The sequence below is a fragment of the Spermophilus citellus genome (assembly GCF_964194105.1).
Source record: "Spermophilus citellus genome assembly, chromosome: 2".
Classification (NCBI taxonomy): domain Eukaryota; kingdom Metazoa; phylum Chordata; class Mammalia; order Rodentia; family Sciuridae; genus Spermophilus; species Spermophilus citellus.
The window spans coordinates 240,127,715-240,143,242 of record NC_138183.1 but is presented as its reverse complement, the minus strand read 5'-3'; the positions used below and the strand labels follow the sequence as shown (position 1 = coordinate 240,143,242).

Genomic DNA, 15,528 nt, shown 5'->3' with positions numbered 1-15,528 from the left:
GGGTGGAAGAAACTATTCTTGTACTCTGAGAAAGAAAGGCCTCTAAAATTCGCTCTCTCCTCATATTTTCTCTTTTGGAATTATATGAGTTAAATATTGTTCACTTTTTGCATTGACTATTTATATTAATTCCTATAAGTTTGCAGATACTTAAGGCAGGCTTGTACCTTCAGGACCCCCAAGGAAACCACACCCTCCAACTCAAACATGAAGGACATCCAGTAGAATACCTTGCTGAGACAAAACAAGGGCAAAATCGGGCCTTAGGCTCAGTGAGTTAAACTCCAACATACTCCGAGTTGAAGGTGTGTAAACTGTTCTCCTCTCCATATAATTTGCCTAAGTTCATCTCTTTTAGATGCAAGAAAGTCTTTTAAGCCAGTTTCATGCTATCTCTGTGGTGGGTCTGAATCCTAGTTCCACTAATTACCTGCCATGCGAGTCTAAGCAACTGTCTTAAGTTCTTTAATTTTCAATTTCCTACTTTGTAAAATTCAGCTGGTAATATAAAAGTGTTTATTTGAATGTTATTAATGTTAATTTCTCACATTTCTTCACATCTGGTTTATGTTTATAAATGATGTAGAGAAGATAAGAATTAAGTGGGGAAGACATTATTGATACTTGCATGGAGGATATTCATTTTACTTTTAAAGATATGTGCTTTTCCACTCACAGGGAAGAGCTGTATCTGACAAGGTGTTGAAGATGGAAAGATTACGTTACAAAATCACTTGCCTGTTTTGAAGACCACGTTTCTACCAGCACAGACGTGCTAAGTATGCCATTGCCTGGCTAGGTGTCTGCAATGAGGATGCAGGGAGAGGTCCAGAGTATGGTGAGAGAAGAGAGGAGGGAGACAGGGATTAGGGCAGGTAAATAGCATGATTAGGTTGCATTATGATTTTGCTGAAGAGCATAAAGTCAGCCAGCAAACCTAAGGTGTAAGAACATCATACCCCAACACCAGAGAACATCATACCCCAACACCTGTCTTGCATTAACTGATGTGCTGGAAAAAATATCTAGAAGGATTTATGATGTGTCACATAAAATATTTGAGACACGGCTTCCTCATCAATTAAAAGGGAGCATGAAGACATATCTTTAAGAGATTTATATATAAGTCTAAAAGATACAACTTATGAAAAGAAAAAAGAAAACCTTTGATTCAGATGTGTACAGAAAAGTATTTGTATATTCTCATTAGTCCATCTTCAAGATGAGAAATTAAGACCCAGTACTGAAATTACTCACCCAGGGTCCCACAGTTACTTAGTAATAGACCTGATTTAAGAATTCCAATCTCATAATTACATGTCTAAAGGTCTTATATTAATAGGATATCTGTAGAACTTTTCTTAAACTTATAGGGTTGGAAAACTAGTAGTTCCAATGAATGTGTCTTGAATGTGTGCCTGAAAAGAGTCAGTGAGGGGGACCCCAATGAAAGGAGTCAAAGGGAATATTGTGCTCCCACAGGGTGCTTTTGCTTTTAGTAAACCCTTTTATCTGCTTCCTAACCTCTTGAAACTCACTCAGCTCTTTGATCTAGTTGTCAAGAATTTGGATCCTGGATGGTCCTGGTGGCGTTCACTTGTAATCTCAGTTCAGGAGGCTGAGGCAGGAGCATAAAAGAGGTCCTAAGCAACTAAGTGAGATCCTGTCTCAAAAGAAAAAATATAATAGAACTAGGGATGTGGTTCAGTTCAATCCCCAGTACCAAAATCAAGGAAAATACCCTGCCATGCCCATGCCTTTGGGGACCCTTGGTCTGCTGTAGAGAACATGCTTTGTCTTGATGCTGGTTTAGACTCTGGTGTTAATCACTCATTCCCTTGCCCAAGAGACAGTGATGAAATCCTTCTTCTGCCCTACCTATTCTGAAACTAGCATCATGTACTTGTCTACTTTAGGACTATCATGAAATATGAAGGAAAGGCTAAAAAGAATATTATTTAATATTTTCTTCCACAAACTCAGTGACAATACTTTGATTTTGTATAATAGATATTTTATTATTAATGTTGATGTTCTAGGATAAGCTGTTTAAATGAGTTTATTCCATAAGATTCTAAGGAACCTTAGACTAACAATGTTTAGCTATGGTAATGACATGTAATGTGTCTAAATTTGAATAATCTCTATCTTGATTATTGTTCCAATACAACTATTTTTACTTGGGTAAAAAATTCAAATCACTAAGTAAATTGAAAAGTAATTCTTATTACTTTCAGATGACCTTGACTTCTATTATCTTCTTTAGGAGGAAAAACATTAGTTATTCTAATGCCAGGTTTGGAATTGGCTTTGCTAATAACATGGTTTGTCAAGAATTTCCCCCTTTTTTTTTTTTATACACAGAAGTGATGTTCATTGATGACTCTCTTATGAACTTTGCCTTCTCTTCTTCTCCCAAGCTGATAGGTAAGAGGTAGTCACCTGGACCCAAGAAAAATTCATCCCTGAGCAGGACTGTACAATCAGATAGTATGTCCCAGAATCCAAGAAGTGACTCAGCTTCTGTAGAAGATGATAATGGAATTATTGAATAAGGAAATCCTGTGATCTAGGGAGACATATAGTTAAGGTTCTGGAAATAGTTGGCTCTCTATCTTTGCTGGGTGTTGATTATTTTTTCTCAGTTGCTGAGATTATTCGCCCTAAATATAAGCATTTGTTTTACTTGAAATCTTTTAAATTTCTGTTTCTTATGAAACTTTCCTTCCCTCCACAAGGTTTTTCAAAATATTGGGTTAATGGCAAACATATTGATGGGTAACTTATCTTTTCATTCTTTTCTTCTTTGATTACTACATTCTATGTAAGCATAAAATTCAACTCTTTTTAATTTACACATGAGGATACTGAGTTGGAACTCAGAGTTTCAACTGAGCAATCTGAATGTAGACATGTTATTTCCTGACAGCCCCCACCCCATGCATTTTCTGGAGTTATATGACATCAATCCACACAAAATATTTTTTCTGAGACAGTAGTGACTTCTTTGCACTTAGCTTTAAATATTTAAAAAGTTTAATGCTTTATTTTTCATCAGAAAATGCCACCAATCTCTTCCACATTTTTCTTATGGCATTTTTCATGTCCTTATTCCTAAAAGTGTAAATCAAAGGATTGAGCAGGGGAGTTAGCATGGTGCAAAATATTGCCACAATTTTGTCAAAGGAGAAGGCAGATGGAGGCCGTGCATACATAAATATGCATGGGACAAAGAACAAAACCACAACAGCAATGTGAGATCCACAGGTGGACAGAGCTTTCTGACGCCCTTCAGAACTAATGTTCCTCAGAGAGTAAAAGATGACACCATAGGAGACAAGAAGCATGGAAAATATGATAATACAGATAGACCCACTGTTGGCAATCACCAAAAGGCGAAAGATGTGAGTGTCAGTGCAGGCCAGCTTCAGTAACGGGTACAAGTCACACATGATGTGATCGATGATATTGGGGCCACAAAATGGCAGCTGGAAAGTAAAGAGAATCTGTATGATGGAATGCAAGAAGCCCCCTGTCCATGCCACCCCCACCAGAATGCCACAGAGCCTCCAGTTCATGATGGCAGAGTAGTGCAAGGGCTTGCAAATGGCCACATAGCGGTCGTAGGCCATGGATATGAGGACAATCACCTCTGCCCCAGCAAGGAAGTGCTCAGCGAAGATCTGCAGCAAGCAGCCTTCAAAGGAGATGGTTTTCCTCTTCTGGAGGGAGTCTGCAATTGTTTTGGGGGCAATAACTGAGGAGAAGCAGGCATCGAGGAAGGACAGGAATGCCAAGAAGAAGTACATGGGGGAGCCCAGCAGTGCAGGGCTGCATAGGATGGTCACTACAATCAGCATGTTGCCCCCAACAGTTGCGATATAAATAAACAAAAATACTGTGAATATTATTTTCTGAACATTTGGATTCTGTGAAAGCCCTAAGAGCACAAACTCAGTTACAATACTTTGGTTTGGCATAACTTTGAAGGAAAAGGTCATCAATATGGGTGACAGTTGCCGTATAGATGAGAAGTAGTTTTTAATCTCAATTGCCAGCTTTGATTAAGCAGTGGTGGCTTCCTGAAGTGAATTACTGAGAAGTGTTCCAGCATAGCATGGAACAGGAGCTGGGGTTAGTTGATGCCATCCCTCATCAGAAGACTGCCTTAGATACAAGAGAAGAAATAGCAGGCAGTTAAGACGCCATCGAAAACCATGGCTACTCTTCAAATATTTCTTTAAACCTATGTACTGAATTGGACCTTTAAGTGAATTAACTCCTTTTTATAAAAGAGAAATACCTATGCAAAGGAACTTAACTCTACACTTAGCACATATAAAAGTACAGACTATGTGGGTTTTTTTTATTACTCATCATTTTGAAATGTTTATAAAAATAAAAAATATCAGTGCCGTCTGGAAGAGTAAATAAAATAATGCAAGAAAAGCAATTGTTCTGAACTCACTGATGGAAGTTATCTGTGCTGGGTCTTATTTATCTTATGTCATTTATGAAAGGTTCATTCTTAAAGACTTTAAGTTCAAGTCAACAATGTTACTACATATGGGATTTTAACACATAACCTCCATGTCCCATGCAAGCTCTTGTATAGAATCAACATGGAAAGAGGTGGGGATTTTTTATTTATAGCAAGGACCTCAAAGTAGGGGTGACCTTTCTAGAGGCTCCATCTACCCTCTAAAAGTTAACACCTCTCATTCCTTTGTTCATGTGTGAAAGAGGCATCTTGATGAAGGAAGAAAAATATGATGTGGAATCAGAAGTTGAATTCATGTTTCACCTGGATAATGATTACTGATTTTGATTTAATTTTCAATTTTACACAGTCTTGAAGGGTGACTGTGTTCTCACCTGCACATGTAACTGATATGTCTAATAATATGTCCAGTAGCTTGTGTATATATGTGTACATGTATGCATAAGCATATACCTGTTAAATAGGTGAGTGAAAGAATTATAGAGTTAGTGTTTTAGAAATGAGTTGATTTTTATGAATGACAGTTACCAGAAATGTCACTAAAATGTCAATGAGATTTAAAAATATTCAACTGAGTATGTTAGAATTTATACTTTATCGTACTTTAAAACAACTATTTTCATTATTACCCAATGATTTAGACATCTGTAAATGCTTCCTGTACTATACACTCCATATTCAGTTAAAAATTGTCACCAAAAGAACAGGAATGTCAACCAAACCTACAAGATCATTGGACCAGACAGCAGCCATTTATTTAAAGTTAAAATCAACATATATTTACAGTAGTGGTCTGCTTAGCCCAGAGCTGAAGCAGGAAAGAGAATAAAATGAAATAAATAAGAATACCAGCTCCAGATTCTTGCAAATTTGAACTCAAATTCAAGTTTTTTTACTTGTTTTGCATTAAACATTTACTTCAAAATTCGTAAAATTCTCAAAGCCTCAGGTTTCACTTATAATGGGTATAATAAGTTTGTGGTGAGATTCTATGAGACTTAGATAAGAACATGGGCAGGAAAACAATAATGCAGTAAGAGACACAGAAATATATTCACTACATTTTAAATGTCCTTAATAATGCCTTAAATAATTTTTATGGCCCTCACACCCTATATATTCTCACAGTGCTATTTCATGCAGCTTTGTTGTAAGAAAAAAAATTGATTGAGTTACAAAAGACCAAATCCCTATATTAAATGAATAATCAATTTTATGCTTACAACTTCTTTAACTAGCAAATTTTAAGACTATTTTAGCATTAAAATATTCATTAATTATTAGCAAAACAACCTTTTCTTTGTTCAAAGAACTTCCAAATTGTTAAAAACTTTCGACGATGAAAAGCAAAGTGTCCTTTTGGTTTATGGTGACAAAATTTAGGGTTCTATATCACGTAATGGATAATTGTTCTAAATATTATATGTTATTCTGTATTGAAACCTGAAACAGAAAAGCCAGTAGTGAAAAATAAATACTGAATACAAGTGTGTTTTGTTAAAACATAGTTTTGACAAATTGCTCATTGTAATGCAAGATGATAGTATTGGTACTGAGGAATGTTCAAGAATTCTTTATACTATCTTGGCTACTTTTTTTATTATCTAAATTTACTTCAATACAAAAAGTTATTTAGAAAGAAGAAAAATGTTCAGGATTTGCCATAAAAACTTCTATATTTAATTATCCTTTGTCATTCAACAATTATGTCTCAGCCCCCTGTCCCATAAAGTAGTGACAATAGCCCTTGCTCAAACTCCCTGACTCATGAGAGGCAAAGAGACATTATTTTGAGCATGCTTTGCACATTAAAGATCAAAATCAAGATGCGAAATATTTACTTCAGCATTATTTTAAAGGAATGTCTATATACTCAAAAAGTGAGCAGAAAAATTAAATCAGTTGTCATTATCAGTAGTTCTTATTACCATATTTTGAATGGTTAATTTTAAATGCATTTGTTTGTACATGTAAGTTAAATTTACATATATTTTTAAGATAAATATTGCTATTACAAATAAAGGTTTTGAGAAATACTCCATTATTTATTACCCTCCCTGATATGCTTCTTAAATTCACAGTAGTTTTAACTGGAAATTGTGTTTTATCTGCAACAGTATATTATGTATGCCTTAATTATGTAGCTAAAACTCTCCTCTCCCTGACTTTGGGGCTTTCTTCAGATTTCGTCGGTCTTTCTGTCCTCTCTATCTGACTCTGCTGATTTCCCTAATTGTTTCAACTTTTATGCTCTTACTATTTTGGGAAATTAAAAACAATAAGCAAAAAATACTTTTTTTTCTTTGCACCTTTGCCCTTGCGGGTGGCAGTTTGAGACTTCTTTGCTGTTATCTTTATGCTTTAGCACATTTTAAAAGAAAAGCTCACCATAATGAGCAACACAGTAGTTCAGCTCTTCAAGGATTTAAGACTTTTAAAACAATTCTGAGGCAGGCACATAACACTGTTTGACATCAAATGTTCATAGAGAAAATTAAATGGACACATTTATTCTGTGGCATGAGTCACTTTTCCTTACCTACAATGTCCTTCCAGGTACATTCATTAGTGTGTGGTTTTAGAAATGGTACTTTAGATTCCCTCCAAAACTGTAAATGTCGCAGAAGGGCTTAAATTTCCCATGCTCCAACACCAGTCTGTTTTATACATCTTCAGAATATCCTACATTTTAATGTAAGACATCAGGAAAAAAGGTGTTAGGAGATGTATGGTAAATGAGACCCTTTTTTTATAGTGTAAGTAAAATGTTACTGGAGAACTAAGACAATAGCATGAATTAGTTGTATTTCTAAACTACGTAGATTTATCTTGAAAATGCAAAGCTGGACATAATTCTAGTTTCATGAGATTTGGAGTAATCCCGTGCTCCTAAATAAAAAGTGATTCACTCTGTTATCATAGCTGCTGTCTATTGAGCACTTATTATTTAATCAACTGGTGTCTAATAGGCTCCACATGTATTTTATTTGTTTCTATATATTTAGAGCTTAGTAGTATTTTTAATCCTCTTAAAGATGAGGAGTCTGGAAATTAGAAAGGTTTTGAAACTAGCCAGGTATACTCACCTGTCATTGATAGATCCATGCATGGCATTAAACACACTAGCCCAACTACAACACCAGCACTTTTAAATCTTATATGACAATTTAAAACCATTTTCTCAAAATACAAATATTTGAATTATAAATCTCACCATTTATCAATTCCTTTAAAATTATAGTGATGATAACCTCCTATTGTCTATGGAAAAGTCTATTTGGTGGAGGCCAAAATGCAATGTTTACATGCAACTCTTCCTTCTACATCTAAAAGAGAGAGGAAGAGCATCTCTTGTAGTCCAGATGGTGAATGTTTCCACCACCTCTCAAGTGTAGCCTTCAACATGGTCTAATGGAAAAGAGAAATAACAAAGTGTCCTCTTAGATTTCCAGCTGATTTTAAAGAGGTTTTGGTGAGAGGTAGAATTGCTTTTCCCCAGGGTTTGTATACTTGCCATTCATGTGGCAATACAATTTTCCATAGAATTTGTTTGCAAAATGCTTAAGTGCCTGAGCAATTAGAGTACTTTATTTGTTGGCAAGTTTTCAGTTTGTTCTTCTTCCTCTTTTTTTTTTAAATATTGATTCTGGGTTTGAAGATATTTTTACTTTCCTTCATGTTTAGAAATAGAACATTATATCTAGGGGTATATGGTACATTTAACAACTTTTTAACAATGAGTGCTTATTAAGAATGGCATATTTTCTGTGTTAATTTTCAAATACTTAGAAATTAAATCTGAGGATCAGAGTATGCTTGTGAGTGATGATTTATTTCCTGGTCATGTGAAACTGGCTTCACTTTTATGGTGTAAGTACAGAATTACCAGCCACCTGACAGCATGTTCCCTTGAAGGAGTCGGACCATAATCACTGCATTCCTGGAAAGCAGTATTATTTCCCCCCCTGTTCTGATTATGTTTTTATTGCTATAGTCTTTCCTCTTGAAACTGATTTTACTGCATTTCATCTGTTTTGATTTGTTGCATCTCCATTTCTGTTTGTATGAAAATAGTTTTTTGTGGGATTCTATGGATTAAATCTAGGTCCTTGCACATGCTATGCACAAGCTCTAACACTGAAATATGCTTCCAAATCTGAGTGACATCTTTTAACTTGGTTTTTAATTTGTTTATTGGTTCATTAGTTATTTAAGGGCCTTTTAATTTTCACTTATTTGTAAATTCTTTGAATTCTTTGTTATCATTGACCATTATCATCAGAAAAGATGCATGATATTATTTAACTTTCTTGAGTTTGTTTAAACTTGTAATATGGTCTAACATTGAATTTATCCTGGAAAATATACCTTTGTGCACTTGATAAGAATATATATTCTCCTGTTTTGTATGTAATGTTCTGTACACCTACCTTAGGTCAATTTGCATAAATTATACTTCAAGTTAGATGTTTAGTTACAGATTTTAATATCTATGATCTGTTGTTTTATGAATGTGGGGTATTTATGTTCTCTGTATTACAATAATTGTTGACTTTAGGTAGATTAATATTTCCTTTTTAAATTATGTTTTATTTACATATGACAGCAGAATGTATTGAAATTCTTATTACACATATAGAGCACAATTTTTCATATCTCTGGTTGTATACAAAGTATATTCACTCTGATTGGTGTCTTCATAAATGTAATTTTGATAATAATTTTCATCACATTCCACCATCATTTCTAACCCCATGCCCCCTCCTTTCTCCATCCTCTCCTCTACCTTATCTAGAGTTCATCTATTCCTCCCATGCTCCCTCTCCCTATCCCACTATGAACCACCCTCCTTATATCAGAGAAAACATTTGGCCTTTGGTTTTGGGGATTGGCTAACTTCACTAGGCATTATCATCTCTAATTCCATTCATTTACCTGAAAATGCCAAGATTTTATTGTCTTTTATTGCTGAATAACATATCATTTTGTATATATGTCACATTTTTTAATCTGTTCATCTACTGAAGGACATCTAGGTTGGTTCCACAGTTTAGCTATTGTGAATTGTGCTGCTATATACATTGACGTGGCTGTGTCCCTATACTATGCTGTTTTTAAGACCTTTGGGTATAGGCCAAGGAGAGGGATAGCTGGGTCAAATGGTGGTTCCATTCCCAATTTTCCAAGAAATCTCCATACTGCTTTCCATATTGGCTGCACCAATTTGAAGTCCCATCAGCAATGTATGAGTGTACTTTTTCCCCCACATTCTTGCCAGCACTTATTGTTGTCCGTCTTCATAAGAGCTGCCATTCTGACTGAAGTGAGATGAAATATTAGAATAGTTTTGATTTGCATTTCTGTAATTACATTTTTTCATACATTTTTTTATTGTATAGCATCTTCTGTGAAGTGTCTGCTCAGGTCCTTGGCCCACTTATTGATTGGGTTATTTGTCTTTTTTGGTGTTTAGCTTTTTGAGTTCTTTATATACTCTAGAGATTAGTGTTCTATCTGATGTGTGAGGTATAAAGATTTGCTCCCAAGATGTAGGCTCTCTATTCACCTCACAGATTGTTTCTTTTGCTGAGAAGAAACTTTTTAGTTTGAGTCCATCCTATTTATTAATTCTTGATTTTAATTCTTGTGCCAAAGTAGTCTTATGAAGGAAGTTGGGGCCTAATCCCACATGATGGAGATTAGGGCCTATTTTTCTTCTATTAGACACAGGGTCTCTGGTTTTATTGATCCATTTTGAGTTGAGTTTTGTGCATGGTGAGAGATAAGTGTTTAATTTAATTTTGTTGCATATGGATTTCCAGTTTTCATAGCACCATTCATTGAAGAAACTATCTTCAGTGCATGTTTTTGATGTCTTTGTTTAATATAAGATCATTGTAATTTTCTGGGTTAATATCTGTTTCCTCTATTTTGTACCATTGTTCTAGCAGTCTGTTTTTGTGCAAACACTATGCTATTTTTGTTACTATTGCTCTGTAGTATAGTTGAAAGTCTGGTATAGTGATGACACCAGTTTCACTCTTCCTGCTAAGGATTGCTATAACTATTCTGGTCTCTTGTTTTTGCAGATGAATTTCATGACTGCTTTTTTTATTTCTATGAGGAATGTCATTGGGATTTTTATCAGAATTGCATTAAATCTCTATAGTGAAGTATGGTCATTTTGGAAGTATGGTCATTTTGATAATATTAATTCTGCCTATCTAAGAGCAAGGTAGATCTTTCCATCTTCTAAGGTCTTCTTTGAATTCTTTCTTTAGGGCTCTGTAATTTTGATTATATAGATCTTCCACCTCTTTTATTAAATTGATTCCTAAGAATTTCATTCTTTTTGATGCTATTGTAAATGGGGTAGTTTTCCTCATTTCCCTTTGAGATGATTTGGCACTGATATACAGAAATGCCTTTGATTACGGGTCTTGATTTTATATCCTGCTACTTGCTGAATTCATTTGCTAGTTCTAGAGTTTTCTGGTGGAGCTTCTTGGGTTTTTTAGGTAGAGAATCATATTGTCAGCAAATAGTACCAATTTAAGTTCTTCTTTTCCTATAAGTACCCCTTAATTCCTTTTGTTTGTCTAATTGCTCTGGCCAGTCTTTCAATAACTATGTTACATAGAAGTGGAGAAAAGGGGGATACCTGTCTTGTTCCAGTTTTTAGAGAGAATGCCTTCAATTTTTCTCCATTTAGATGTTGGTCTGGAGCTTAGCATAGATAGCTTTATGATGTTGAGATATGTTCCTATTCTCCTTAGTTTTTCTAGTGTTTTGAACATAAAGGGGTGCTCTATTTTGTCAAATGCTTTTTCTATGGTTATTGAGATGATAATAAGATTCTTATCTTTAAGTCTATTGATGTGATGAGTTACATTTATTGATTCCCGTATGTTGAACTGTCCTTGCATCTTAGGGATGAATCCCACTTGATCATGGTGCATGATCTATTTAATATGTTTTTGTATTTTATTTGCCAGAATTTTTTTGAGAATTTTTGCATCTATGTTCATTAGAGATATTGGTCTGCAGTTTTCTCTTTTATTAAGTGTTCTTGCCTGGTTTTGAAATCAGAGTGATATTGGCCTCATAGGACGAGTTTGGAAGTGCTGCCTCTTTTTCTATTTCATGAAATAAATTGGAGAGTATTGGTATTATTTCCTCTTTAAAGGTCTTATAGAACTCTGCTGTCTATCTGTCCGCTCCTGGACTTTTCTTGGTTGGTAGACTTTTGATAGCATCTGCTCTTCATCACTTGAAATTGAACTCTTTGAACTGGAAATCCATATGCAACAAAATGAAATTGAATCCCTTTCTCTCACCATGCACAAAAGTTAACTCAAAATGGGTCAAGGAGCTAGGAATCAAACCAGAGACTCTGCATCTAATAGAAGAAAAAGTTGGCCCTTATGTCCATCTCCTGGGGTCTGGCTCCAAATTCCTTCATAGGATACCTATAGCACAAGAGTTAAAATCAAGAATCAACAAATGGGACATATTCAAACTAAAAAGTTTTTTTTTTTTTTTTCTCAGCAAGAGAAGTAATAAGTGAGGTAAATAGGGAGCCTATATCCTAGGAACAAATTTTTACCCCTCACACTTCAGATAGAGCACTAATCTCTAGAGTATACAAAGAACTCAAAAAGTTAAACAACAAAAAAACAAATAACCCAATCAACAAATGGGCCAAAGATCTAAACAGACACTTCACAGAGGAGTATATAAAATCAATCAACAAGTACACAAAAAAATGCTCACCATCTCTATCTATCAGAGAAATGCAAATCAAAACCACCCTAAGATACCATCTCACTCCAGTAAGATTGGCAGCCATTATGAAGTCAAACAATAACAAGTGCTGGCGAGGATGTGGGGGAAAAGGTACACTTGTACATTGCTGGTGGGACTGCAAACTGGTGCAGCCAACTTGGAGGGCAGTATGGAGATTACTTGGAAAGCTGGGAATGGAACCACCATTTGACCCAGCTATTCCCCTTCTCCGACTATACCCAAAAGACCTAAAAAGAGCATGCTACAGGGACACAGCTACATCAATGTTAATAGCAGCAAAATTCACTATAGCTAGACTGTGGAACCAACCCAGATGCCCTTCAACAGATGAATGGATTTAAAAAATGTGGCATTTGTACACAATGGATATTACTTAGCATTAAAAAATAACAAAATCATGGCATTTTCAGGGAAATGGATGGCACTAGAGTAGATTATGCTAAGCGAAGTTAAACAATTCCTAAAAAAACAAATGTCCAATGTCTTCACTGATATAAGGAAGGTGACTCAAAATAGAGTAGGAAGGAAGAGCATGAGAAGAAAATTACCATGAAACAAGGAAAAGAGGAGGGAGGGAAAGGGAGGGAGAAGGGGAAATGCACGGAAGACGGAAGGAGACTCTCATGAGTGCATAAAATGCATATATGATGATGTGAGGGGGAAGGGAAGAAAGAGAGAGAGAGAGAGAGAGAGAGAGAGAGAGAGAGAGAAGTGTCACAGTAGAATGGGTAGAGAATAGTGATGGGAGGGGAGGAGAGGGGAGGGTAGAGCGGGATAGGGAGGGCAGCAGAATACAACTGATACTAGGATTGTTGTATGTATACACATGGATGTATAACCAATGTGATCCTGCAATTTGTATGTGGAAACATGAGAATTCATACCCTATTTGAATCAAATGTATGATATGTCAAGATCATTGTATTGTCTTGAGCAACTAATAAAAAAAGAAATTTATCTCTTTAAATTGTGTATATCATCTTGATTCAATTTGGGCAAAATATATGACTCTGAAAATTTGTTGATGCCTTTGATATTTTCTATTTTATTGAAGTACAAGTTTTCAAAATTATTTCTAATTATTTTCTGTATTTGTGTAGTTTTTTTTGTGACATTTCCATTTTCATCATGTATGTTAGTGATTTGAGTTTTCTCTCTTTTTCTTTTTGTTAGAATGGTTAAAGGTCTGTCAATTTTATTCATTTTTTTCAAAGAACCAACTTTTTGTTCTGTCAATTTTTTCAATTGTTTCTTTTGTTTCAATTCCATTGATTTCAGCTCTGATTTTAATTATTTTCTGTCTCCTTCTGCTTTGGTGTTTATTTGTTCTTCTTTTTCTAGGGCTTTGAGATGTAGTATTAAGTCATTTATTTGTTGACTTTTTTTTCTTTTAAGTTATGAACTCCATGCAATGAACTTTCCTCTTGGAACTGCTTTCATAGTTTTCCAGAGATTTCATTATGTTATATCTGTGCTCTCATTCACCTCTAAATTTTTTTTAATCTCCTTCTTGATGTCTTCTTCAATCCATTATTCATTCAGTAGCATATTATTTAGTCTCCAGGTATTGGCGTGGATTTTATTTCTTATTTTATAATTGATTTCTAATTTTACTCCATTATGATCTGATAGCATGCAGGGTAGTATCTCTACTTTTTTATATTTTCTAAGAGTTGCTCTGTGGCATATGATATGCTCAATTTTAGAGAAGAATCCATGTGCTGCTGAGAAGAAAGTATATTCTCTCATTGAAGGATAGAATATTTTATATATGTCGGTTAAATCTAAGTTATTGATTATATTATTGAGTACTATAGATTTTTTATTCAGCTTCTGTTTGGAAGATCAATATAGTGATGAAAGAGGTGTCCTAAAGACATCCAGAATTATTGTGTTGTATTCTATTTGACTCTTGAATTTGAGAAGAGTTTGTTTGATGAACATAGCTGCATCATTGTTTGGGGCATATATATTTATAATTGTTAAGTCTTGTTGGTGTATGGTTCCCTTGTGCAGTACGTACTGTCCTTCTTTATCCCTTTTGATTGACTTTAGTTTAAAGTCTACTTTATTTGATATGAGAATAGAAACCCCTGCTTGCTTCTGCAGTCCATATGAGTGGTATGAGTTTCCCCAACCCTTCACCTGCAGTCTGTGGATGTCTTTTTCTATGAGATGAGTCTCTTGGAGGCAGCATATTGGGTTTTTTTTTTAATCCAGTCTGCTAGTCTATTTCTTTTGATTGGTGAGTTTAGGCCATTAATTTTCAGGGTTATTATTGAGACATGATTTGTGTTCCCAGCCATTTTTGTTTATTTTTGGTATTTAACATGACTTGTTTTCTCCTCTGATTAGATTTTCCTTTAGTGTAATACCTCCCTCTGCTGATATTCATCATTGTTTTCCATTTCCTCTTCTTGGAATATTTTGCTGAGGATGTTCTATAGAGCAAGCTTTCTAGTTGTAAATTCTTTTAACTTTTGTTTATCATGAAAGGTTTTTATTTCATCCTCAAATCTAAAGCTTAGTTTTGCTGGATATAAGATTCTTGATTGGCATCCATTTTCTTTCAGAGCTTGGTATATGTTGCTCCAAAATCTCCTGGCTTTGAGGATCTGGGTTGAAAAATCTATTGAGATATTTGGTCACCTCCTATATGTGATCTGATTCCTCACTCTTGCACCTTTTAAGATTCTATCCTTATTCTGTCTGCTAGTCATTTTCATTATAATGTGCCTTGGTGTAGAGCTGTTGTAATTTTGTACATTTGATGTCCTGTAAGCCTCTTGTACTTGCTTTTCTAATTCATTCTTCATGCTTGGGAAATTTTCTGATATTATCTTATTGAAGAGATTGTGCATTCCTTTGCTTTGAAACTCTGTGTCTTCCTCTATCCCAATAACTCTTAGCTTTGGTCTTTTGATGCTGTCCCATAATTCTTGGATGTTCTGTTCATGGTTTTTTACTATCTTACTGTGTGATCAACTTTATTTTCCAGATTGTACATTTTGTCTTCATTATGTGATGTTTTTTCTTCCAAGTGATCTACTCTGTTGATTATGCTTTCTGTTGAGTCTTTAATCTGATTTATTGTATCCTTCATTTCAGGTATTTCTGACTGTTTTTTTCAGAGTCTCCATCTGTCTTGAAGTAATTTTTTGCTACCTGTATTGCTCATTTAGATGATTCTTTAATTCACACATAATTTTAATTAAAAACCT

General features: G+C 34.8%; 2 protein-coding genes across 2 annotated transcripts in view; both read right to left on the bottom strand.

Annotated features, from left to right (window-relative positions):
- The window catches only part of LOC308638592 (olfactory receptor 4C11-like), a gene marked incomplete at both ends in the record, with an annotated part of 413,029 nt that overhangs the window by 13,957 nt on the left and 383,544 nt on the right, over nt 1–15,528 (bottom strand). The gene's annotated exons all lie outside the window — the stretch shown is intronic.
- LOC308638915 (olfactory receptor 4C15-like) lies at nt 3,045–3,980 on the bottom strand (the record flags this gene model as incomplete). The annotated part of the gene is made up of 1 exon (XM_081276859.1): nt 3,045–3,980. The coding sequence occupies one exon, from the start codon at nt 3,978–3,980 to the stop codon at nt 3,045–3,047; it is 936 nt and encodes a 311-aa protein (XP_081132985.1).